The sequence below is a fragment of the Nerophis ophidion genome, linkage group LG02, assembly GCF_033978795.1.
Source record: "Nerophis ophidion isolate RoL-2023_Sa linkage group LG02, RoL_Noph_v1.0, whole genome shotgun sequence".
NCBI classification, from domain to species: Eukaryota; Metazoa; Chordata; class Actinopteri; order Syngnathiformes; family Syngnathidae; genus Nerophis; species Nerophis ophidion.
Window position 1 is genome coordinate 20,328,439 of NC_084612.1, and position 27,524 is coordinate 20,355,962.

At 40.9% G+C, this 27,524-nt stretch overlaps 1 protein-coding gene across 3 annotated transcripts in view; it reads right to left on the bottom strand.

Annotated features, from left to right (window-relative positions):
* The window catches only part of LOC133537626 (MAM domain-containing glycosylphosphatidylinositol anchor protein 1), a 569,362-nt gene that overhangs the window by 318,646 nt on the left and 223,192 nt on the right, over positions 1 to 27,524 (bottom strand). For all 3 annotated transcript variants that reach the window (XM_061878797.1, XM_061878798.1, XM_061878796.1), the window contains exon 4: positions 22,017 to 22,191. In XM_061878797.1, the coding sequence (XP_061734781.1) occupies positions 22,017 to 22,191 (175 nt within the window). The remainder of the gene's footprint in view (positions 1 to 22,016; positions 22,192 to 27,524) is intronic.

Sequence of the window (27,524 nt, forward strand, 5' to 3'; positions counted from 1 at the left end):
CAATTGAGTACACCCTAACTTTTACAACCATCCATGCATTTAGGAGCAATGTACTGTAAGAAAGAAAGCTGAAACTCTGTCTCCAGCCTTACAGCTCAGGAGCTCCCTTGCCAATTGTGAGACTTCAGCATGCCATTGCTCTCCCTGAATTGGACATGCCAGAAACACCTTTCCTGGAAGTCATCCAAAAATAATGGCCCAGGCCACCTCAGCCGGACTTTACCATACAATTTCCTCTTATATGTGTAACCCATTGTGACTTCGGCCAAAAACACAACACAAAAAGTGCTAGATGAAATCATCCAACGGAAATGAGTGGTAGGATTAGTGTCAAAATGCTTCTGCCACTGCAACGACCAATGTAACTAAACATACATCCATCCATCCATTTTCTACCGCTTCTCCACATTGGGGTCGCGGAAGGTCCTGGAGCATATCTCAGCTGCAGACAACATTCACACTCACATTCACACACTAGGGCCAATTTAGTGTTGCCAATCAACCTATCCCCAGGTGCATCATGATATTTAATTTAAACTACTAGCATGATTTTATAACACAACAAAGCAATAAATCAAACCCAGCAGCCTTCAGTCGCAACACAGCCATGCAGCATAAACAGAATCAATTTTGTCATCATCATTATTGACTGTATTGGAAACCATTGGTCCATTGAGATCGCCACTTACCTGGTGCGGTCCTGAGAAGAATATCCAGGAGGAACCCATTTCTTTTTGTTTTCCCAACATGAATACATTATACCTATTCATCCAAGCTCACTAAATGTGTACCATCGGTTGGGTCTCTGAACCAAGTCCATCCCATCAGTAGAGGCTCATTAAGAGTTAACCCTCGCCTGCTCACTGCCCCACTGTCTCAGTCGTTAGGGTTCCGGGTCATTGGTCATCCGGTGTGATGGAAGTCAATTGGATAAAGTGTACAACCTTTGGATAACTGATACAGTGGAACCTTGATAACTTATTATGCAAAGATAATAGTGTGTGTGTGTGTGTGTGTGTGTGTGTGTGTGTGTGTGTGTGTGTGTGTGTGTGTGTGTGTGCGCGTGTGTGTGTGTGTGTGTGTGTGTGTGTGTGTGTGTGTGGGTGTGTGTGTGTGTTCGAGTAAGCTGAATTAACTAGGGATTTTTGGGCATATGGGCAAAACTAGTGTGATTGAGCACAACACAGGATGCAGTCAGAATTGTGAAAATAAGAATGTCATTTGTCTGGAAATTAACATCCACTTGATCATAAGAGCTTCCCTTAAAGAACACCATATTGCATACTTCCTTTTGCTCTCATCCCTCCCAACTGCTCTTGCAGACATAACAAAGTGTGAGGGACTTATTTTGCTGTTGTGTGATAGCTTTTGGAACATGTGCCAGTATTGGTGTCTGCCTGGGAGCGAGTCATTTTGCATCAAGTTAAAGTTAAAGTCCCAACTATTGTCACACACACTAGGTGTGGTGAATTTATCCTCTGCATTTGATCCATGTCCATGTTCACTCTCTGGGGGGTGAGGGGAGCATGAGCAGGAGCGGTGGCCTAGCTCGGGAAACATTTGGGGATCCAACCCCCAACTCCAACCCTTGATGGGAGGCAATGGGTCCCATTTGTTTAGTCTACGGTGTGACTCGGCCGGGGTTTGAATTCACGACCTTCCAGTTGCAGGGCGGACACTCACGAGGCCACTGAGCAGGTCAATCAAGTGTACACAAATCAATTAAGGCTATGATGGCATGACTGTAAGGGACATATATGTTAATCATTTATATTCAAAAAGTAGCTTAAGCTTTGAAGTGGATATATGTTTACCTAGTATCACACCAAATCTTTGAGGATGGTAAATCTATACTGCGATGCAATATGTACACTGACTACTCCAACATATAGTACAGTTTTTTTTCTATGGTATTGTCTTTAAAAAAGATATAGTGAAATAAAAATGGTTGCTGACATGTAAGAGGTGTACTTCCTCTGAACAAGGGTAGATCGCATTTTTCGGACTGAAAGTCACACTTAAAATAATTTCCATCCATCCATCCATGTTCTACCACTTGTCACTTTCGGGGTCGCGGGGGGTCGCTGGTGCCTATCTCAGCTGCATTCGGGCGGAAGGCGGGGTACACGCTGGACAAGTCGCCACCTCATCGCAGGGCCAACACAGACAAACAACATTCACACTCTCATTCACACACTTGGGCCAATTTAGTGTTGCCAATCAACCTGTCCCCAGGTGCATGTTTTTGGGGGTGGGAGGAAGCCGGAGTACCCAGAAGGAACCCACGCAGTCACAGGGAGAACATGCAAACTCCAGACAGAAAGATTTCGAGCCCGGGATTGAACCCTAGACTGCTCATTTTATCATTTCATTTTCTCAAAAAGCAACAGTGCGCCTTATAACCCGGTGCGCATAATGTATGTATTAACTGACCTCGAACCAATCCTTTACACTACATGGTGTTATGATAAGTGTGACCAGTAGATGGCAGACACTCATAAGAAATATGTGTAGACTGTAGGTTATTGTTGTTTAATAAATGAGTACTGGTAAACAAGCAGGAAGACCAAAACGTTGACGTTTCAGTAAGAATAGAGAACATTACATGCGGCGCTCAAGTATCTGTCAAAATTTTTTAACACGACTTTGGTAAGCTACGATGACGCACCGCTTGGATTGTCGGAGCATTACAGCTACTGTAGTCAGGCGTTATTTGCGTATTATAGTGTTTAAGGACCCAAAAATGGTGCCTATTAGGAGACATATTATCTGGCGTTTTGTTTTGCAATAATATGCAAAACCAACTTCGTGTTAGCTTTTGTTACCAGCTGATGTGTATTTGTGATCTGTATAAGTCCCGGAAATTTGCACAAATGCAAAATTGTAGTCCACGCCATAGTCAATAAGCTCCCATTTCTCTATATTATTGTTGTGGGGTGGGGCATTCCTCCTTCGCTGTTGCTTAATATGTCAGTAGACCCGCTATGGAAGCACTAAAAACTACAACAAAAAATGACGGAGAGAAGAGGCTGTTGAAGTGGAGGCACATAAATAAGACTGCCCACAAAAAGGCGCATCCTGAAGAGACGGTCAGAAAGCAGATTCAAAATGGTCTGCAAAACTAAAACACTATCAGAGATAATCTACATAACCTACTGTATGCAAAATGTTGACCAAAGAACCACCATTACATGTTAGACGACTACAAATTGTAGGACGAAAACAATGATGTGCCTTACAATCAGGTGGGCGTTTTTTATGAAAATAGACCAGATTGGACCCGTTCATCGACAGTGTGCTTTGTATCTAGCCGTAATGGTCCGGAAAATACGGTATCTCTTAGAACATATTATATGTTATCTTCATTCGATCGCAAATGGACTGTTTCAATCAGTCAATCAATCAATGTTTACTTATATAGCCCTAAATCACTAGTGTCTCAGAGGGCTGCACAAACCACCACGACATCCTCGGTAGGCCCACATAAGGGCAAGGAAAACTCACACCCAGTGGGTCATCGGTGACAATAATGACCCAGTGGGACGTCGGTGACAATGATGACTATGAGAACCTTAGAGAGGAGGAAAGCAATGGATGTCGAGCGGGTCTAACATGATACTGTGAAAGTTCAATCCACAATGGATCCAACACAGTCGCGAGAGTCCAGTCCAAAGCGGATCCAACACAGCAGCGAGAGTCCCGTTCACAGCGGAGCCAGCAGGAAACCATCCCAAGCGGAGGCGGATCAGCATCGCAGAGATGTCCCCAGCCGATACACAGGCAAGCAGTACATGGCCACCGGATCGGACCGGACCCCCTCCACAAGGGAGAGTGGGACATAGAAGAAAAAGAAAAGAAACGGCATATCAACTGGTCTAAAAAGGGAGTTTATTTAAAGGCTAGAGTATACAAATGAGTTTTAAGGTGAGACTTAAATGCTTCTACTGAGGTGGCATCTCGAACTGTTACCGGGAGGGCATTCCAGAGTACTGGAGCCCAAACGGAAAACGCTCTATAGCCCGCAGACTTTTTTTGGGCTTTGGGAATCACTAACAAGCCGGAGTCCTTGAACGCAGATTTCTTGCCGGGACATATGGTACAATACAATCGGCAAGATAGGATGGAGCTAGACCATGTAGTATTTTATACGTAAGTAGTAAAACCTTAAAGTCACATCTTAAGTGCACAGGAAGCCAGTGCAGGTGAGCCAGTACAGGCGTAATGTGATCAAACTTTCTTGTTCTTGTCAAAAGTCTAGCAGCCGCATTTTGTACCAACTGTAATCTTTTAATGCTAGACATGGGGAGACCCGAAAATAATACGTTACAGTAGTCGAGGCGAGACGTAACAAACGCATTGATAATGATCTCAGCGTCTTTAGTGGACAGAATGGAGCGAATTTTAGCGATATTACGGAGATGAAAGAAGGCCGTTTTAGTAACGCTTTTAATGTGTGCCTCAAAGGAAAGAGTTGGGTCGAAGATAATACCCAGATTCTTTACCGTGTCGCCTTGTTTAATTGTTTGGTTGTCAAATGTTAGAGTTGTATTATTAAATAGAGTTCGGTGTCTAGCAGGACCGATAATCAGCATTTCCGTTTTTTTGGCGTTGAGTTGCAAAAAGTTAGCGGACATTCATTGTTTAATTTCATTAAGACACGCCTCCAACTGACTACAGTCCGGCGTGTTGGTCAGCTTTAGGGGCATGTAGAGTTGGGTGTCATCAGCATAACAGTGAAAGCTAACACCGTATTTGCGTATGATGTCACCTAGCGGCAGCATGTAGATGCTGAAGAGTGCAGGGCCAAGGACCGAACCCTGGGGAACGCCACACGTTACCTTAACGTAGTCCGAGGTCACATTGTTATGGGAGACACACTGCATCCTATCAGTAAGATAAGATTTAAACCAAGACAGGGCTAAGTCTGACATACCAATTCGTGTTTTGATACGTTCTAATAAAATAATATGATCAACGGTATCGAAAGCAGCGCTAAGATCGAGGATCAGCAACATAGATGACGCATCAGAATCCATCGTTAGCAATAGATCATTAGTCATTTTTGCGAGGGCTGTCTCCGTGGAGTGATTTGCCCTGAAACCGGATTGAAAGGTTTCACATAGATTGTTAGACGCTAAGTGTTCATTTAACTGCTCCGCAACAATTTTTTCAAGGATTTTTGAAATAAAGGGAAGGTGAGACACCGGTCGGTAGTTTACCATGAGGTCAGGATCGAGGTTAGGTCTTTTAAGAAGAGGATGAATAACCGCTTTTTTGAATGCTAGGGGAACAGTGCCCGAGGAGAGTGATAAGTTTATAATATTTAGCACTGATGGACCTAATAATACAAAAAGCTCCTTGATCAGTTTCCCAGGAAGAGGGTCAAGTAAACATGTTGTCTGTTTTATTCCATTTACACGTTGTAACAATTCCTCTAATGTTATTTCCTCAAAACGAGAGAAACTATTTTGGAGGGCAGTATCCGCCGTATATACAATCGTGTCAGTGTTAATAGAACCCCGTTGTAGCTGGGACGCATTGTCTTTAATCTCCTTTCTAATGACTTCAATTTTCTTACTAAAGAATTGCATAAAGTCATCAGCTGAGTGGGTTGAGCTACTGGAAGGGGTCCCTTGTTGGGTTAGCGATGCTACCGTACTAAACAAAAATTTAGGATCGTTTTTATTACGGTGGATGAGATTTGAGTAATATTTAGCTTTAGCTAAGGTAAGCATGCGTTTATAAGTTATTAAACCATCACTCCATGCTTGATGGTGCACCTCAAGTTTAGTCGTGCGCCATTTGCGTTCCAGCTTTCTGCATAATAATTTTTGAGCTCTAGTTTCTTCTGTAAACCACGGGGTGCGCTTTTTTGGAGCCTTTTTTAACTTTAGCGGTGCTATGTTATCAATGGTTTCGCGCAGGGCAGCGTTAAAGTTGTTAGTGAGGTTATCAATAGAGCCTACATACTTTGGGAATGGTGCCATTACCGAGGGCAGTAGGTCAGCAAGAGTTGTCGTTGTGGCAGCATTAATGTTGCGGCTGCTATAGCAGTTATTATTATTATTAGTTTGACGAACATGCGTCTGAACCTCGAATTTTATAAGGTAATGATCGGACAATACTTTAGTATACGGGAGTATCGTAACTTTGGAAACGGTGATACCCCTGACAAGCACTAGGTCTATCATATTACCGTTGCGATGCGTGGGTTCATTTATTATTTGTGTGAGACCACAGCTATCAATTAAAGTCTGGAGCGCTACGCACGGTGGGTCCGATGGGGTATTCATATGGATATTAAAGTCCCCCATTATGATTATATTATCGGCGTGTGTCACTAGATCAGCAACGAACTCTGAGAATTCATTGATAAAGTCCGAATAGGGCCCTGGGGGGCGGTAGATAACAGCCAGGTGTAGAGGCAGCGGTGTGACAGACCTCATAGTAAGCACCTCAAACGATTTATATTTATTATTTATGTTAGGACTAAGGTTAAAGTTTTCGTTGTATATTAGTGCGACCCCCCCAACCCTTTTAAGCGGACGGGCAATATGCGCATGTGTAAAGTTAGGAGGACATGCCTCATTTAGCGCAAAAAAGTCGTTTGGTTTAAGCCAGGTTTCGCTGAGACCGATGACGTTGAGATTGTTGTCTCTGATAGTATCATTAACTAATAACGTTTTGGGAGACAATGATCTTATGTTTAAAAAAACTATATTATAGGTAGTGGGCTGTTTCAGGGAATTTTTGATCACATTATCCGTAGTAGCAATATTGATAATGTTGTGTTTATTATGCCCAGTGCATTCAGTATGATTACGACCATATCTAGGAATTGATACGACAGGAATTTTCCGATTGTTTGATTGTTGCTTTGATAAACTGCACGCATCATGGTTAGCCACCTCAGTAACGAAGATTTTCCGATTGTTTGTTTGTTGCTTTGATAAACTGCACGCATCATAGTTAGCCACCTCAGTAAAACACATGTCCAACTCTGAAACACTCAAAGAAGAAAAAACTTGTTCTAATTTAACTGACTCCTTACCCAGACCAGTAGTCTCGCATTTTCCATATAAATCCGTCTTCAGGATGGAGGGAAGTGGTGTTCTGTGGGGATTAGCCCTCTGCTTTGTTTTAAGCCCCGCTCGGCATCCGCGTTTCCGATCACAACGCTGGCGTCTGCTCCGTAGACGGCCCCCGCTGCTACTAGACTCCCCTGCTTCACGGGCCGCTGGATGTAGCCGCCGACGTATTCCCATGCTAGTTAGCATGTTTAGCACGCACGCGTCTATCAGTCCAAAACGGCCCGATGTGTCCACATCCAGAAGTGTCTGGCGGTCGTACGTGATCACGGAGTGACCACGATGTGAGCAAGCCATAAAGTTTGTAGAATTGTCCGGTATTTCTGCCAAATGTTCCATCTTTAGCAGGAGCTCCGCAATGTTGCAGCCCGTCCGGGCGCCGCCATCTTGGAACTGTTTGGTTTGTTTTAGATGACTTTTTGCCTGAATGTCCAAGGTGATATATAAAAATTGTCCAGGATTTCATTGTATTTGTCAACATGCACTTTTCCACTGTGTTCATATCCAGCCTTGCTCCACTGTCTAACTGTGCAGCCATCCAAGTGTGTACCGTATTTTTCGGAATATAAGTTGCAGTTTTTTTCATAGTTTGGCCAGGGGTGCGACTTATACTCAGGAGCGACTTATGTGTGAAATTATTAACACGTTACCGTAAACTATCAAATAATATTATTTAGCTCAATTCACGTAAGAGACTAGACGTACAGTATAAGATTTCATTCGGATTTATCGATTAGGAGTGACAGATTGTTTGGTAAACGTATAGCATGTTCTATATGTTATTGTTATATGAAAAACTCTTACCATAATATGTTACGTTAACATTCCAGGCACCTTCTCAGTTGGTTATTTATGCGTCATATAACATACACTTATTCAGACTGTTGTTCACTATTCTTTATTCATTTTAAATTGCCTTTCAAAACTCTATACTTGGTGTTGGGTTTTATCAAATACATTTTTCAAAAAATGCGACTCATACTCCAGTGCGACTTATATATGTTTTTTCCTTCTTTATTGTGCATTTTCGGCAGGTGCGATTTATACTCCGGAGCGACTTATACTCCGTAAAATACTGTACTTCCACGCGGAACTACATTAAGTCACGGCCACTTTAGCCCTAAATCACGCCCTCTGTTAGTTACATCCACTTAAAAACGTGTCCACAGGGGTGACGACAACAGAAGTGAAGCTGTAGGAACAATTCGTAAAACGGACAATGGAAAAAAAAATTAAATAAAGCTAAAAATAAGTCAAGGTTCAGGTTAGGGCTACGTTTGGGTTTTGTTTGAAGTTAGAGTTGGGGTTGGGGTTGTATATAATCAGCCAAAATAGCAATAAATTCAACAACCGAAATATTACCAACCATTGGTGCATTCCATTAGCCATCTTGGATCACCAGATAAATCAAGTGTCCACTCTGGCGTTGTCAGCGCCACTGTCTTTAAAACATGGCTCACTTCCTTTGTCCTCATCCTTGTGGGCGCAACTTAGAGTTGTTGATTGATTGATTGAAACTTTTAGAAAAGTTAAAGTACCAATGATTGTCACATACACACTAGGTGTGGTGAAATGTGTCCTCTGCATTTGACCCATCCCCTTGTTCACCCCCTGGGAGGTGAGGGGAGCAGTGGGCAGCAGCGGTGCTGCGCCTGGGAATAATTTTTGGTGATTTAACCCCCAATTCCAACCCTTGATGCTGAGTGCCAAGCAGGGAGCTAATGGGTCCCATTTTTATAGTCTTTGATATGACTCGGCCGGGGTTTGAACTCACAACCTACCAATCTCAGGGCGGACACTCTAACCCAGGGGTGTCAAATGTACGGCCGCGGGCCTGATCTAGGCCGCCAACAGGTTTTATCCGGCCCGCGGGATGAGTTTGCGAAGTATAAAAATTAGCCAAAATTTTTGAATGACAAAACTGCTGTTCTAGATGTGTCCACTGGATGTCGCAATAGCAATTATTTGTATCTTTTTAATCTACATTATACCACATTCGTAAGAAAAAAAGAAAAAAACACGTTAGTGCACCAGTCGAGGTAAATGAGCAAACTACATAAATAACATCCTGTAATTTGATTTAGTTATTTTTTCTATCCAGATGGATTGAAAATTAGTTGACTGATGAACATTATCACATAATTTATTCAGAAAGTATAAATAACGATGTGGAGGGGGGGCGTTGCCTGCAGTCCTGCAACAGAGCAGGGTGTGCCAGGAACGAATTCGAGATCAGCGACAGGTGCGTGGATGGCCCACCTGGGCGTGCTTATCTAATCAGCTGTCGCTCTGTTAAAGGCAGCAGCCGGGAAGAAGAGAGGGGTGGTTGATGGTGGAGCACGAGCATGAGCGAGAGCGAGACTGACGAAAAGACAATTGCTAAAAAGCACAAAGACAATTTAGTACAAAATAGAACATTCTCGTAAAACTGGAAGAGCCTGGCGTGTCGGTGATTGGTGATCCGAAAAACCCGGAAGTGCAAGTTTTCCACACACGACAAATAAAGATAGAATACTAATAGCCGCAAGATGCAAGTGTAAAATAAACCCGACAACATTATGATTTGTACATTTTCCGAATTTGCTTGTTCTATTTTTAAACAAAGAAAACAATCTGTGTTTCTCTTTATTTTTAAATTATCTTGCTGTGATTTTACCAGTCCGGCCCACTTGGGAGAAGATTTTTCTCCATGTGGCCCACCGTCTAAAATTAGTTCGACACCCCTGCTCTAACCACTCAGCCACTGAGTAGGTGTTTATTAGTAGATTGCACAGTACAGTACATATACATCCATCCATCCATTAGTTACCGCTTATTCCCTTTTGGGGTGGCGGGGGGCGCTGGTGCCTATCTCACCTACAATCGGGCGGAAGGCGGTGTACACCTTGGACAAGTCGCCACCTCATCGCACAATTGACCACTAAATGGTAACACCCGAATAAGTTTTTCAACTTGTTTAATTCGGGGTCAACGTTAATCAATTCATGGTAATGAATGAATGGGCGTGGACCCTTCTCCAGCCATTTGGCTGACTCTTTTTTTTTTTCATGTTGTCATTGGGCGTTCTGAGAAATATGTGATTGCATTATTATCAATTTATTTTAATCTGCAGCTATAAAAATAATTGTCATTGATTTAGTGAAAATAGTAGAACAATTAAATGTTAAGTACTGGAGTAGTAAAAATATAAATGCTTTAATTTTCAAAGTGCCACTCTCCCGTGCAAATGGGTTTTGAGCTGAGGAAAGTAATAGCTTGTTAGTTTTGCAGTTTTAGTGCATTAAAAATGATGACGCTGCTAGCAAAATAATTTGTAATTGATGATTGTCTCTCAGCATCCAGCATGCCTCAGCATCACTTACTGTGCATCTACTCAAACATTATAATAGGGAGATGTGTGCATGTTTCTCCTTGTGCGTGTAGACTTGCATTCCTGCCTGCGCTTAATGTGATTGTCTCAAAGCAAATGAAGGTGCATTCAGGGTCGGAGACCTACAGCCATACAGGCCTAGGTGTGTGGAGAAAGACCCCAAATGGCCCATGTCAGACACGCACGGTTATATCATGCGTTTTCACGAGAAGCGAGGAAGGAAAGCCAATACGACGTGAAAGAAAAGGAGCACTGAGAAAGACAGCAAAACGGAAAAGATAGCCAATGTCGGGAAGAAAATACATGTAGGCATGATGAAAACAACGTGAGCCCAGAAACTTATTTGTGTAGCTCCTGCAAGTAACAGCTTGCTCTGCCCTCTAGGGTAATAACGACTGGTCGGCTTGATTCACGCAAACTCAAGAGACATGTGCATGCATCTACCTTTTTAGGTGTTTCTTTCTGACCTTCCTCTACATTTTAGGTATTTTTTTCTAGACGTTTTTTCTTTTTAACCTTTATTTACCTAGGAAAATTCCCATTGAAATAAGGAAGTTCTTTTTCAAAAATGTATGATTCTGTCAATAATTTTTTTTTAAGGCCATGTCCACAACAAAACCTTTTTAGGCCACGAAAATAGACGTTTTAGAAATCTAATGTAAAGTACCGTAATTTGCTGAAAATAAGCTGCTACTTTTTTCCCACGCTCCGAACCCTGCGTTTTATACAACGCTGTGTCCAAAACATGGATTTTTCCCGGGTTCCAAAAATTCACATGCCGCCAACAAATGTAGCATTATCATTTCGGACCATTGAATTTAACTAAAGTATTTCTCATTCTGATTCTGATTCTGATAGAAATGGAGGACTGATTAAATTGTACACATTAAGTCAAACACACTTATACAATTATTCAGTCAGAAATTTTGCGTGTTTTGGACTCACCCTAATCTCAGAGAAGAAACTTCAAAATTCACACAACAAGGGCTGGGCGATATGGACGAAAATGCATATCTCGGTGTATTTTTACTTAAACTTGATATTTGCATATATCGGTATATTTTTCGGTGAAAGTATACATATAAAGATATTAATTTTTGAGCGATATTCAGTGAAATTGAAGTGAATGACAATTGTACTGTAAACTGTCAGTGGCATTTTTATTAACCTAGTTAGTCAATATGGGTATTAACAGCACAGAAAATAAACTGTTTAACTAGTATATAATTACATAACATAAATAAAATATAAAAAATATTATTTATATGTAAAATAAATAACATAGCTAAATAATACAAAATGTCTCAAACTCAGACAAAAAAATACATTTGCAGGCAGGCACTTTGTGGTTTCCCTTCCTGGTTCGATGACCCGCTCTATCACCTCCAGGCAGCTACACCCTCCCCCCATCAGGTCCCACCTCCCCGGATTGTAATTAATTAAATGTAATGGGGCGGTATAGCTTGGTTGGTAGAGTGGCCGTGCCAGCAACTTGAGGGTTGCAGGTTCGATTCCCGCTTCCGCCATCCTAGTCTCTGCCGTCGTGTCCTTGGGCAAGACACTTTACCCACCTGCTCCCAGTGCCACCCACACTGGTTTAAATGTAACTTATATATTGGGTTTCACTATGTAAAGCGCTTTGAGTCACTAGAGAAAAGCGCTATTTAAATATAATTCACTTCACTTGTTCTTATGCTTTCTAAGCTCACTATGTTCTCTGCTGGCTGTACATATCCTACGAAGTCAGACCTACACTCTTTCAAAGTCCATTTCTCAGATGATATTATTGTTGATGACTGAAGTACTGATATCAACTAAACCTAACAAACCCACAAACCCCCTCTTCCTACCACCCCCTGGATTGTAAATAATGTAAATAATTCAATGTATATACTCTGATGATTAACTTGTGTGATGACTGTATTTTGCTAAAAGTATATATTTATACCATTAATCAAGGGAGTAGGTTTGATTTTGAGATTGGTGGGGACACAAAAGTGCTCCAAGGCAGCACTCTGAAAGTTTACTTTTTTTTTTTTTTTACATTAGCAATCATAATTTCACGTCATGCAGATGTTATAGGGTGAAGTAACTAAAATGAAAGTAACGGAGACAACTTGGAAGAGTTCTCATCTTTACTCTTTAGTGTAGGGTTGTAGTGCAACTGTGCATCATACTGTCAAATAACATAGCCTACTGTCCATCAACAACATCAGAAACTCATTCATGCAATACAACATTGTAAATAAACAGAAATGAACTGTAATAAACTTTTCCCCAACTTGTGTTTAAATCCCTCACAATTTTTCCCTTCATCTACTTCTTTCTATTGCTGCTTTTGTACTGTAAATATGTTACATGAAACAAAAAAAAATTCAAAAAATAAAACGGAAAAGTGAAATCCGGCGATCTGATTCGCTGTTAACCGTGGTTTAAATATTGAGCAGGGCTACTATTCTAAAGCCTTATCACAGCATAGGCTATCACTCCGCCTCAGGCACGTATGACTGGTATGAATGGAAGTTGTTGTCATGTATCCATGACAACGGACTGTTGCAGTCCATAGAAAAAGACAGCTGATGTTTTTATGATGTTAAAAAACGGACTAAAGTAGTTGAATTCACATGTTTAAGGTTAACTTTCACCAACGGGGAGGGTTAACAATGGTAGAGGGGACTGAGCATTGACTTTCACCTGGAAAAAAAGCGGAGGAAAAGACGAGATGCAGGTGGGACTGTTTTTTCCACAGTGAGGCGTGACAGCGGGGACAGCCAATCACACGTAAGTTAGCATGAAAGTGGAAACCAATCAGGGAGCGATATTTAGGTTAGAGGCGGGACTTCTAGCAGAGACCGACATTTAACCCTTTCTGTGCCATAATCATTGACTAAACATTACGGGCAGCGCTTGTATTGATAGTGACTACACAGTAGCGGCTGGATATTGGTAGGGACGTGTCCCTAGCGTCCCTACCCAATTCTACGCCCTTGCCATTAATTGATTAACGTGGACCATAAACAAGTTGAAAACCTTATTCCGGTGTTACCATTTAGTGGTCAATTGTACGGAATATGTACTTTACTGTGCAATCTACTAATAAAAGTCCCAATCAAATCACTATTAACGGGCTATGAAAAGCCAAAAAACAGGAGGGGGAAAAGGATGAAGCCGGTGCTCAATATGTTCTCCGGTAAGCCACTGCACACCAAGTTACAGGCACTGACTTTTTATTAAATGTGTGAATGAACACAAAGACCTGGGTATATATTTTATGGTTCAATGTGTACACATGCAACATTTAGACTTGTGTGGCCAATTTTTGTACAAAATACAATTTGTTTAAACAATAGGTGAGTGCAGCTTCCATTTGGGTATGCTTTATAGCCCGGAAATTACGGGAGATTGTTTTCAATGTTCCCTTGGTAAGTGCTCTATTCAATAACTTTACAGACACTCAACAGTTTTGTTTTTGTTCAGAATTTCAATAGCAGCGTTATTTTCTTTGCAAACAAAATATCTCAATTTCTCCCAAATATTGTTCACAAATATGTCTAAACTTGTTTTAGTGAGCACTTCCCCTGTGCAGGGAGAACCTTGGTAACACTTTAATATGGGGAACACATATTCAACATTAATTAGTTGCTTATTGACATGCAAATGAGTAACTTATTGGCTCTTAGTTAGTCATTATTATTTACTTAGTAATGCCTTCTTCTGCATGGCCTTATTATACAACCAGAAAGCTTAACTAAGAGTCTTAAGTTAAGTTAAAGTACCAACGATTGTCACACAAACACTAGGTGTGGTGAAATCTGTCCTCTGCATTTGACCCATCCCCTAGTTCACCCCCTGGGAGGTGAGGGGAGCAGTGGGCAGCAGTGGTACCACGCCCGGGAATCATTTTTGGTGATTTAACCCCCAATTCCAACCCTTGATGCTGAGTGCCAAGCAGGGAGGTAATGGGTCCCATTTTTATAGCCTTTGGTATGACTCCGCCAGGGTTTGAACTCACAACCTACTAATCTCAGGGCGGACACTCTAACCACTAGCCCACTGAATTACCTCAGAATTAATGCTTATTAGTAACACTAACCCTAACCCTAACCGTTATATGTTCCCCTGGTGTCCAAATAACTCAAAATTAAGTATGTTTTACTTTAAAAAGAAACTAATTAATGGTGAATATGTTATGGTAAAATGGTAAATGGGTTATACCTGTATATAAATTCTGAATAACCTCAGAATTATTGCTTATTAGTAACCCTAACCCTAACTCTTACATGTTCCCCAGGTGTCCAAATAACTCTAAATTAAGTATGTGTTACTTTAACAAGCAACTAATTAATGGTGAATATCTTATGGTAAAATGGTAAATGGGTTATACCCATATATAAATTCTGAATAACCTCAGAATTATTGTTTATTCGTAACCCTGACCCTTATATGTTCCCCTGGTGTCCAAATAACTCTGAATTAAGTATGTGTTACTTTAACAACAACTAATTAATGGTGAATATGTTATGGTAAAATGGTAAATGGGTTATACCCATATATAAATTCTGAATAACCTCAGAATTATTGCTTATTAGTAGCCCTAACTGTAACTCTTATATGTTCCCCAAGTGTCCGAATAACTCAAAATTAAGTATGTGTTACTTTAAGAAGCAACTAATTAATGGTGAATATGTTATGGTAAAATGGTAATTGGATTATACTTGTATATAAATTCTAAATATTCTCAGAATTATTGTTTATTCGTAACCCCGACCCTTATATGTTCCCCTGGTGTCCAAATAAATCTAAATTAAGTATGTGTTACTTTGATAAGCAACTAATTAATGGTGAATATGTTATGGTAAAATGGTAAATTGGTTAAACTTGTATATAAATTCTGAATAACCTCAGAATTATTGCTTATTAGTAGCCCTAACTCTTGTATGTTCCCCAAGTATCTAAATAACTCAAAATTAAGTATGTGTTACTTTAAGAAGCAACTAATTAATGGTGAATATGTTATGGTAAAATGGTAAATGGGTTATACCTGTATATAAATTCTGAAAAACCTCAGAATTATTGCTTATTAGTAACCCTAACCCTAACCCTTACATGTTCTCCAGGTGTCCAAATAACTCTAAATTAAGTATGTGTTACTTTAATAAGAAACAAATTAATGGTAAATATTTTATAGTAAAATGATAAATGGGTTATACATGTATAGCGCTCTTCTACCTCCAAGGTACTCAAAGCGCTTTGACACTCTTTCAACATTCACCCATTCACACACTGATGGCGGGAGCTGCCATACAAAACCCTAACCACGACCCATCAGGAGCAAGGGTGAAATGTCTTGCTCATGGACACAACGGACGTGACGAGGTTGGTAGAAGGTGGGGATCGAACCAGGAACTCTCGGGTTGCTGGCACGGCCACTCTCCCAACAGCGCCACGGCATCCCCTTACTATAGTGTTACCTTATAGGGATTCAAGATGGGAAATTGTTTATGTTTTGACCGCTTATGCTTTTCTGGTGGGCTGGAACATACCCCAGCTGACTTTGGGTACATCCTGCACTGGTTGCCACTCAATCACAGAGCACATACATCCATCCCATCCATTTTCTGCCGCTTATTCCCTTTGGGTTCGCGGGGGGCACTAGTGCCTATTTCAGCTACAATCGGGCGGAAGGCGGTGTACACCCTGCACAAGTCACCACCTCATCGCAGGGCCAACACAGATAGACAGACAACATTCACACACTAGGGCCAATTTTTAGTGTTGCCAATCAACCTATCCCCAGGTGCATGTTTTTTGGAGATGGAAGGAAGCCAGAGTACCCGGAGGGAACCCACATATTCACGGGGAGGACATGCAAACTCCACACAGAAAGTTCCCGAGCCCGGGATTGAACCCAGGACTACTCGGGATCTTTGTATTGTGAGGCAGACGCACTAACCTCTCTGCCACCGTGAAGCCCTCAGGGCACATACAGTATTTTGAAATTGGTTTTAGCCCATCCATCCATCCATCCATCCATCTTCTTTCGCTTATCCAAGGTCGGGTCGCGGGGGAAGCAGCCTAGGCAGGGAAGCCCAGACTTCCCTCTCCCCAGCCACTTCGTCTAGCTCTTCCCAGGGGATCCAGAGGCGTTCCCAGGCCAGCCGGGAGACATAGTCTTCCCAACGTGTCCTGGGTCTTCCCCGTGGCCTCCTACCGGTTGGACTTGCCCTACACACCTCACTTGGGAGACGTTCGGGTGGCATCCTGACCAGATGCCCGAAGCACCTCAATCGGGCTCCTCTCAATGTGGAGGAGCAGCGGCTTTACTTTGAGCTCCTCCCAGATGACAGAGCTTCTCACCCTATCTCTAACGGAGAGCCCCGCCACCCGGCTCGTACCCGTGATCTTATCCTTTCGGTCGTGACCCAAAGCTCATGATTGGTTTAGCCATGAATTTATTTTCTATACCGTTAAAATGAAATTTTTTTTGTGAATGCTACCTCCTCACTTATTCTCCTATCCATCCTTCTCTCTCCAGTGGCTCCTGCTTTGTCCCTCTTTTCTCTCTGCCAGCTAATTGTTATATCGTTTTAGCTCTACAGCCACCCCCAGAAGGAAGCAGATCGCTACCGTTTCTGACCCTGTGTTGGTGGGGGAGTGCAATGGGGAATTGAACAAGCATTGGCCGTCAGAGCTGGTTAGCCTCACAGAGGTCCTGTCACTACTGCGCTGACAGTACAAGCCTAGTAGGGCCTCCAGCAATTACCAGCTCCCCAGTGGGGGGGTACGTGGGAGGGTCAGCGCCTGGGGACCGCTATCAGCGGGGAGGGGGTTTGCAAAAGAGGGCAAGCCTCATTAAGAGGTGAGGTAGGGGAGTGGATAAACCACAAAAGTGTGTGTGCACGGTTAAGAGTGTGGAGGTTAAATTGTTTGGTTTAAGGGATTTCATGGTCAGGGGAGCAAAATGGACAGTGCGCAAAACAGCATCGAGGGAAAGACGACTCAAGCACTACACAAAATGGATTGTTTTGTTATAGGTCCTTGGAAAATAAGGCTCTTTTTTCTATAATAGACTACAAATTGAACATTTTAAAGATTGAATCAATGAGGGAAATGAATAGTCAATTACATACAAGTGGGGACCCAAGTGTATATGTTTTGTGTGTGTGTGTGTGTCTGTGTGTGCGTGTGTGTGTGTGTGTGTGTGTGTGTGTGTGTGTGTGTGTGTGTGTGTGTGTGTGTGTGTGTGGTAGCATGTTGTAAACCTGATGCCATGACCTGGCTCCTGGCTCACGGGGACAGTGGGGCAGTGACACAAGCAGCAGCACAGGGCCCCTACAACACTACAATGCTTCTCAGTAGACCCATCTAAGTTCACTGCAACGCCCACGCGTCTTATTATGATTGTATCTTAAAATCGTGACTTAACAGAGTGTTGGGTTTTTGAAACTAGAAGTGGTGTGTTGCCAACAAATGACACCAATGACGCTGGGAACCTTCTTGACTAAGGCTTTTGCAATAGTGTCCCAATTTTTTTTTACATGACCGTAAATTACATTTGTGACGCCCCCTAAGGGTTATGCTGAAAATGCTTTGGAAGACATGCTATTTAAAGGTGCTCACAGACTCCAGCGTTATGTGGTCTGAGCGGACTCTGCAGACATTGGAGTTGCCAGAGAGGCGCGCACTTCCGCGTTGTACTGTAGTTGTGGGTTGTACAAACCCCGTTTCCATACGAGTTGGGAAATTGTGTTAGATGTAAATATAAACGGAATACAATGATTTGCAAATCCTTTTCAACCCATATTCAATTGAATGCACTACAAAGACAAGATATTTGATGTTCAAACTTTATTTTTTTTTTGCAAATAATAATTAACTTAGAATTTCATGGCTGCAACATGCGCCAAAGTAGTTGGGAAAGGGCATGTTCACCACTGTGTTACATCACCTTTTCTTTCAACAACACTCAATAAATGTTTGGGAACTGAGGAAACTAATTGTTGAAGCTTTGAAAGTGGAATTCTTTCCCATTCTTGTTTTATGTAGAGCATCAGTCGTTTACAGTCCGGGGTCTCCGCTGTCGTATTTTACGCTTAATAACGTTTTTTGATGATTTTATGGACCGTAGATGGTAAAATCCCTAAATTCCTTGCAATAGCTCGTTGAGAAATGTTGTTCTAAAACTGTTCGACAATTTGCTTACAAATTGGTGACCCTCGCCCCATCCTTGTTTGTGAATTACTTAGCATTTCATGGAAGCTGCTTTTATGCCCAATCATGGCACCCACCTGTTCCCAATTAGCCTGAACACCTGTGGGATGTTCCAAATAAGTGTTTGATGAGCATTCCTTAACTTTATCAGTATTTATTGCCACCGTTCCCAACTTCTTTGTCACATGTTGGTGGCATCAAATTCTAAAGCTAATTAATGATTATTTGCAAACAAAAAAATGTTTATCAGTTTAAACATCAAATATGTTTACTTTGTAGCATATTCAACTGAATATGGGTTGAAAATGATTTTCAAATCATTGTATTCCGATTATATTTACATCTAACACAATCTCCCAACTCATATGGAAATGGGGTTTGTAGTTTCCTGGGAAATAGATGTGAAAAATTTTACTACGATATCTGCGTGTTGTTTACATTGTTTAGTCATGGCACCGTTTTTAATTTTCCTGAGGGAACTTTCCTGAAGGAATCAATAAAGTACAATCCATCTATCTATTTATCTATCCACACAAACGGCAAGAAAGTGGAGCTGCTCTAACTGCTCACTTTGCAAAGCATCGAACTAAAGTCGGTGGTATTTACAGCCATTTATTGACAAAGAAGGGAAGTATATTCTTCGATGCTCTGAGCAAAATGAACTGACTTACAGATATTTACGAGGCAAGCTGTGGTACGTGTACCACTAGTGGTACGCCAAAGAATCACTTAGTGTTTTATTTTCCTATAAAAACAATGTTACTGTTGAAACTGCGTGTAGTGTTGCACTAGCCAAAATATTAAAAATACTTGTTACATAAAACCACTGAGTTGTTTTTAATGAATACCTAGGCCTACTACGCTACTGTATTAAATGTTGATTAATATTGTGGTATGGTGGAACCACTGGACCCGGCACTTAAAATGTGTCAGAAATTGACCCAGAGGTGAGTTGTTTAAAAACATTTGATTAATTTATTGGTAGATCAGTGTCACGTGTAATGATTGGTTGATGAAATACAAGCCGAGCAGCGTTTTGCGTGACAAAAGTGCGCAGGCCTGGCGGACGTCTCCTTTGCGTACGTGTGGACTTCTGCGGACGCCGTTCCGCCCAGTTTGTTTAGGTTTTTTTATACACATAATACAGATATCCTTAACCTCTTAAGGCCCTAGCTGTTTTTTACATGTTTTTTTTCTCTTTACTATTTGGGCTCATTGGACCCTAATTAGAATACAAACTAAAAATCATATTTTAATATGATGTACTTAGTCCATAAGTACACAAACTTGTACTTCATTTGTAGTGACATGCAATTTTTTATTTTTACACTTTTTCCAAATTCCATTGTATGTTATACTTTTTTGACACTACCAGATAGCAGCATAAGTGTCCATACGTCAGCACAAGACCCCAATTCACTAGTTTATACAATTTTGGAAATAAGAGCTAAAAGTTGCTGTCTATGCATGTGGCCACTAAGGTCTTTAGAGGTTAAAATTTATAATTAGTAGACAAATGGACAATGACTTATGCCCAACTTATTGATAAGTATCACCCATGCTAATGCAACGATGGCAAACATATTTTTCACCCAGACTAAAATGATTGATTACAGACATGTTTTTATTAGTCCCTTAAAAATATTTACCACATTTTGGCAAAACACTCAAAAGTTACAGTGGGTATTTTGCATTGAGAAATGTCTAATCAGTCCGACTTACGAGGTGAAATTCCATGTGGCGTGTTGGGTGACAAATAAAACCCACACGCAACACCACGGGGTGCATGTTTTGAAAAATGTTATTCTGTTAGTGTACTCCTTGTTAGTCCGTCTGTTCTGGTGTCGGAGACTCACATAGACAGGCTAATTCAGGGCCCTAAGCAGAATTGTATTTCAATAGAAAATTACAAGAATTTAATGTAAAAAAAAATTAACACTTTTATTTATATCAGAGGATTTTGAAAAGGTTTCTAATCAAACTTGGAATTTAATTTGATGAATGATTTTCAACTGAAACTATTTCATGGAAAAAAAAAGTTCATACTGTATGTTTAGTGCAAAATTACAATATAAAAAATTTAGCATATGGTGATGAAAACATAAAATTGCACATGTTCCTGGCACAACCCTGACCGGGATTTGGTTTCTTTATGTAAAATTACCAGCCCAGCACTAAAACTGTGTGCCTGAGCAGACAGTGAAGATGGTTGGAAAAAAATTGCTGTGATATTATTATCAATGGAAGGATCAGGAAGTGGTTAAGAATACGTTTACTGTGAAATTTCATATAAGGAGCCATATTATTCATTCATTGACATTTTACATGCACTTCTTTGTGCAAAATGTGTCCCCTGCGGATCTTGGGGCCCGACTCAGAGAGCGTGTTTTGTCCTATAGTGAGGGGCAACCCTACACAAACAAATATTTGCAGTCATGAAAAAATTAGGACACCCAATGAGTAAATGTAACTGTGCATTTTAAAACACAGACAAGAAATTATATTATTTTGTGGCTTTATACAGCTTTAAGTACTTTATAGAACCCCCAACGATGTTAGTCAACTAAAAACAAACAATGGATTTTTAAAATACCAAAGTCCCTAAACTACTAAAGTGGATTGGTGCTCTTAGGTTGAAACAGTTTTGCAAACACTTTATTTTTTTATTTCTATTACTTGTTTTAACTTTATTACGACAACATCTCCATTTATGTCACTCTGGGAAATTAATAGTTACTGGTAATTACTCGTGTTTAGACAAAAAAGTATTATAGTTGTTGTTTTTCAAGAATACAGTTGATTTAAAGCAGTGAACATGACATAAAAAAGTGGACTTGTTCATTAGAGCAGGTTTTATTGTAAACCAGTGTTGAAGGTGACCTGAGAAGCATTGGGTTAGGGAGCCTGTACCACCCGGACTAACTGTTCCAAAAACATCCATTAAACCCAACTGACTTCACTTCTCACCCAGGAGCATCTGATGCTTTCTTTATGGCAATTAGACCAATGAGTGCAGCACACGCCTGCATTATCCCTGAATTTTACCAGCAGGGATATTATTTTTTAATGTGTTGCAACCCACCTTTCTGTACTCCCAGATAGAGAAATTCTACTTGATCCACCAGCCATGCTTTTCATCCTTTCCACCATAAGTCATCAGATACTCCTGGAAGCCATTCCCACCTGAAATCTTATCATCCCCATCACCGATCTGTCTTTCATCTCTCTTCCTCCAATCTTGTGTTATAACCTCATCCCTGCTTCAGCCATTTGTCGGCCGTGGGAATGGCTCTATCGTGAGAGTCAGCTCCATGTGGAAGGAGTGCTCCTCCTCTGTGTCCACTTACATTGCACATCTACACGGATGGACTTGATGGCAGCCACCCCAACCCCGTTGTCGGCTTTGCAGTAGTAGCGACCCCCCTGCACCCTCTGGATGCCCTCGATGCGCAGCGTCTCGTTGTAGATGGACGTCTCCTGAAACTTGTCCGAGGCGCTGCCAGCCGTCTTCGTCCATCGTATCTGAAGAGGAGGAGGGAAGGGAACATTTCATTTTTAGAAAATTTCTGTATATTACAAACCCGAAACCAGTGAAGTTGGCGCATTGTGTCAATCGTAAATAAAAAAAGAATACAATTATTTGAAAATGCTTTTCAACCTACCGTATTTCCTTGAATTGCCGCCGGGGCGCTAATTGATTTAAAACCTCTTCTCACTCCTGCGCTTACCAAAGGCATGCGGTAAAAGTAAGCATGCGCTTATTATTTTAAAACCTCTTCTCACTCCGGCACTTACCAAAGGCATGCAGTAAAAATTTGAGTGTGTTGTAAGCTCGGACCTTAAATTCTACTGAATAGCTCTTAATCTTCTTCCCTTTATGCGATTTCAAATTACCGGTATTGAAATCAGCTTCCTCCATTTTGAAAATGATGACCGGGGAAGTGTCACTCGTGACGTCACGAGTTTGACAAGGCGGTAATACTAAGCATGCGCTAATTATTTTGCGAAGCGAGTTTGACCCGGCAGTAATTCAAGGCAGGCGCATACTATATGCCCTGCGGCAATTTAAGGAAGTGAAGTGAAGTGAATTATATTTATATAGCGCTTTTCTCTAGTGACTCAAAGCGCTTTACATAGTGAAACCCAATATCTAAGTTACATTTGAACCAGTGTGGGTGGCACTGGGAACAGGTGGGTAAAGTGTCTTGCCCAAGGACGTGACGGCAGTGACTAGGATGGCTGAAGCGGGAATCGAACCTGCAACCCTCAAGTTGCTGGCACGGCTGCTCTACCAACCGAGCTATACCGCCCAATACGGTAGGAAATACGGTATATTTAATTGAATACACTGCAATGTTAAGCGATTCAATTTTTGAACTGGTAAACATTTTTATTTTTTGCAAATCTTAGCTCACTTGGAATTTAATGCCTGCAACATGTTTCAAAAAAGCTGGCACAAGTGGCGAAAAAGACTGAGAAAGTTGAGGAATGCTCGTCAAACACCTATTTGGAAGGTCCCACAAGTAAACAGGCTAATTGGCAACAGGCAAGTGCCATGACTGGGATAAAAGCAGCTTCCATGAAATGCTCAGTCATTCACAAACAAGGATGGGGCGAGGGTCACCACTTTGTGAACAAATGCGTGGGAAAATTGTCAAACAGTTTAAGAACAACATTTAAAAAAAAAAAAATGCAAGGAATTTAGGGATTTCACCAGCTACGGTCCGTAATTTCATCAAAAGGTTCAGAAGTTCAAGGCCGAAAACTAACATTGAATGTCCGTGACCTTCAATCCCACAGGCGGTACTGCATCAAAAAGAGACATTGGTGTGTAAAGGATATCACCACATGGGCTCAGGAACATTTCAGAAAGCCACTGTCAGTAACTACTGTTTGTCGCTACATCTGTAAGTGCAAGTTAAAAAAAACTCCACAATGCAAAGCGACAACACCCAGAAATGCCGCGAGCTTTGCTGGGCCCGGCCTTATCTAAGATGGACTGATGCAAATTGGAAAAGTGTTCTGTGGTCTGATGAGTTCACATTTCAAATTGTTTTTGGAAACTGTGGACGTCGTGTTTACGGAACAAGGACGAGAATAACCATCCAGACTGTTATAGGCACAAAATTCAAAGGCCAGCATCTGTGATGGTTTGGGCGTGTTTTAGAGCCCAAGGCATGGGTAACTTACACATTTGAAGGCACCATTAATGCTGAAAGGTATATACAATGCCAAGCCACATTCTGCACGTGTTACAACAGCGTGGCTTCATAGTAAAAGAGTGTCGGTACTAGACTGGCCTGCCTGTAGTTCAGACCTGTCTCCCATTGAAAATGTGTGGCGCATTATGAAGCGTAAAATACGACAACAAAGAGCCCAGACTGTTGAACGACTTAAACTGTACATCAACCAAGAATGGGAAATAATTCCACCTGGAAAGCTTCAAAAATCGGTCTTCTCATTTCCCAAACGTTTGATCAGTGTTGTTAAAAGGGAAAGGCTATGTAACACAGTGGTAAAAATGGCCATGTGCCAACTTTTTTACAATGTGTTGCTGCCATTAAATTTAGGTATGTTTGTAAATGATTATTTGCAAAAAAAAAAAAAAAAAAGTTTCTCAATTTGAAAATTAATGATCTTGTCTTTGCAGTCTATTCAATTGAATATACGTTGAAAAGGATTCAAAAATCATCGTATTCTGTTTTTAATTACCATTTACACAATGTCCCAACTTCACTGGTTTTGGGTATGGTACAACAAAAGACATCAACTTGACCTCTATACGTCAAGTCGTACACCGATAAAAACTGATGTTATGTTTCAATCCGTCTGTTAGTTTTGTAATGCACTTTCCTGTTCAGGGTCACAGTGCAGCTAAAGTCTTTCCCAGATTACATAAAGCAAAATGAGAACCACACCCTGGACCTCTTGCTAGACAACCATCTGCGGTTTAGGTAAAGGAGCATGACTGCATGTACATGATTAATGCGATAATGTTTAGTGATTAATTGCATGAGTTAAAGCATTTAAATTTGGCAGCCCTAGAGTGGACGTTACAAAATGTCAGCCCAAAGTTTATGTTGCTCAAAGAACTGCTCCAAATTGTGTAAACACTTTTTTTAGTAGGATCAACAGGAAGGTCACATGCATCCTCAAGGGGAATACACTTATTTTGGACTTATGCCTATAATTCCCAAGACCTACAGTATGTAAGACAAAAATACATATGTCTTTCTTTTTTTATGCTAATGGGGGACATCTATTGCGCCCATTGAAAAGCACTCCATTTACATCTTGAGATAACAATTAACCAAGTATTAGCAATATTTTTTTTTTAAAGCGCAAACGCTGAGGTACTACTTTTAGCGGCACCATGATTACAGAGAGCTAAATAAATTATGCATCTCAAGACATACTGGGCATACTGCTTCTGCTGTATCTCCTTTGAGTTGGTGAAAGTAATTCTTGATTATAAATCATGCTTTTATCTTATATACTGGAAGGTTGTGGCCATAAACTGAGGAGCTACTATACTTTAAAATTCAACTTAAATCCGGAGATGGCGAAAGAGATACAAAAAGACGCCCACCCACCTTTTTGTATATCTGTATTGGATTATAATTCATTTTTAATCTAAACGGGAAGATATGAACATCTCATCAGTGGGAATCCCACTGAGATCAAAGCAACTAACAATCTGATTTTGATTCCTAGGGTGACAATTATGAATTGAATCAATTCTCGATTCAACATGAACTGATTAAAACTGATTTTTGCGATGTATAAATTGAAGGACTATAGTTAAATACTGAAAATGCCCCTTCTGGTTGCTTGAAAAAATAAACTATTATTTTTTTTTAAACTTGATTTTTGAAAAATTATGAATTGATTTACAATTGGAATAAACAAAAAATGTGATTCGGATGTGAATCGAATTTTTTGTGAACACCCGGACATTGTAGAGTAAGTGATTGTTTTATTACGTTCGTTTTCTTGTTTAGTAATTAGCAATAGTGCTTACCACGCAGTTTCTAAAACTTGGAGCACATCCTCCTTATATATTCAGGCTTAAAAAAATACAAGGTTCTGGATCATCAGTTGTCCCAATTTAGTCATTTGCTGTAATGAAGTCTTGTAAGAAAAAATTATTTTAATTTTAATATGATGCTGTTTGGTTGTTAGTGTGTCTGCATCACAATATGAAGGTCCTGGGTTCAATTCTGCGCTCGGGATCTTTCTGTGCGGAGTTTGCATGTTGTCCCCGTGACTCCGGCTTCCTTCCACCTCCAAAGACATGCACCTGGGGATAGGTTGATTGGCAACACTAAATTGGCCCTAGTGTGTGAATGTGAGTGTGAATGTTGTCTGTCTATCTCTGTTGGCCCTGCAATGAGGTGGAGACTTGTCCAGGGTGTAAGCGCCTTCCGGCCAAATGCAACCCCGAAAGGGATAAGCGGTAGAAAATGAATGGATGAGTGGATGGTTGTTTTGAAGCACTTTCAAAGTATGGCACAGTGAGCCTTTGTCTGACTATCCAAACAACTGTTTTTCGGTAGAATATCTTGTGATGTTGTCTGCTCACGTCGATTAGTCTCTTGTTGTAGGAACTAAGAATCATTTCATTTTGACTTTAAACACAACTGAAGTGAGCTCAGTAGATAAAAAAAAAAAAAGTTTATCTGCGCCCTCCCTGGCATCTCACACTTTGAAAACGGACGGCGTGGCGCAGTGGGAGAGTGGCCGTGCGCAACCCGAGGGTCACTGGTTCAAATCCCACCTAGAACCAACCTCGGCACATCCGTTGTGTCCTGAGCAAGACACTTCACCCTTGCTCCTGATGGTTGCTGGTTGGCGCCTTGCATGGCAGCTCCCTCCATCAGTGTGTGAATGTGTGTGTGAATGGGTAAATGTGGAAGTAGTGTCAAAGCGCTTTGAGTACCTTGAAGGTAGAAAAGCGCTATACAAGTACAACCCATTGAAAACCCGCCGCTTTAAAAGATGAAAGACTGTTTAGAAAAGGAAACTAAATAAATTCCAAGTCATTAAACACTCCTTTTGAAAGGCTTTGAACAGCAACGCATGACTTACAGACGAGATGAGCGCAAACTGGTCATAAAGTCATTAGATCAGGGGTGTCACACTCATTTTAGATCGGGGGCCACAAGGAGAAAAATCTACTCCCAAGTGGGCCGGACTGGTAAAATCCCTGCACGATAACTTAAAAATAAAGACACCTTAGGATTGTTTTCTGTGTTTAAAAATAGAAGAAGCCCATTCTGAAAATGTACAAATCATAATGTTGTTTTTTTACACTTACATGTTGCGGTTAATAGTGTTCTATCTTTATTTGTCGTTGATTATATTTTTTGAAAGAATGATGTGATAATGTTCATCAGTCAACTCAATAGTGTTCATTTTCAATCAATCAAGATTGAAAAATATCAAAATCAAATTACAGTATGCCATGTATATAGTTTGATAATTTTCCTCGATTGATGTACTAACATCATGTGGTTTATTTTGTACATATGTACCATCGTCTACAGCAGGGGTCGGCAACCTTTACCACTCGAAGAGCCATTTTGACCCGTTTCACAAAATAAAGAAAACTATGGGAGCCACAAGACTCTTTTGAAATTTAAAATGAAATAACACAGCGTACAAAGTTATTTTTTGCTTTGTGCTACGTATTAACCAGGGGTCTCAGACACGCGGCCCGCACCTTAATATAAAAATGTAATAATAATGCGGCCCGCAAGTTTTATTTGAATGCCGCTTGACAACATCACATTTGCCAACTATCTCAATTTTTCCAGGAGACTACCGAGTTTCAGAGCAACCATTCTCTCGACTGT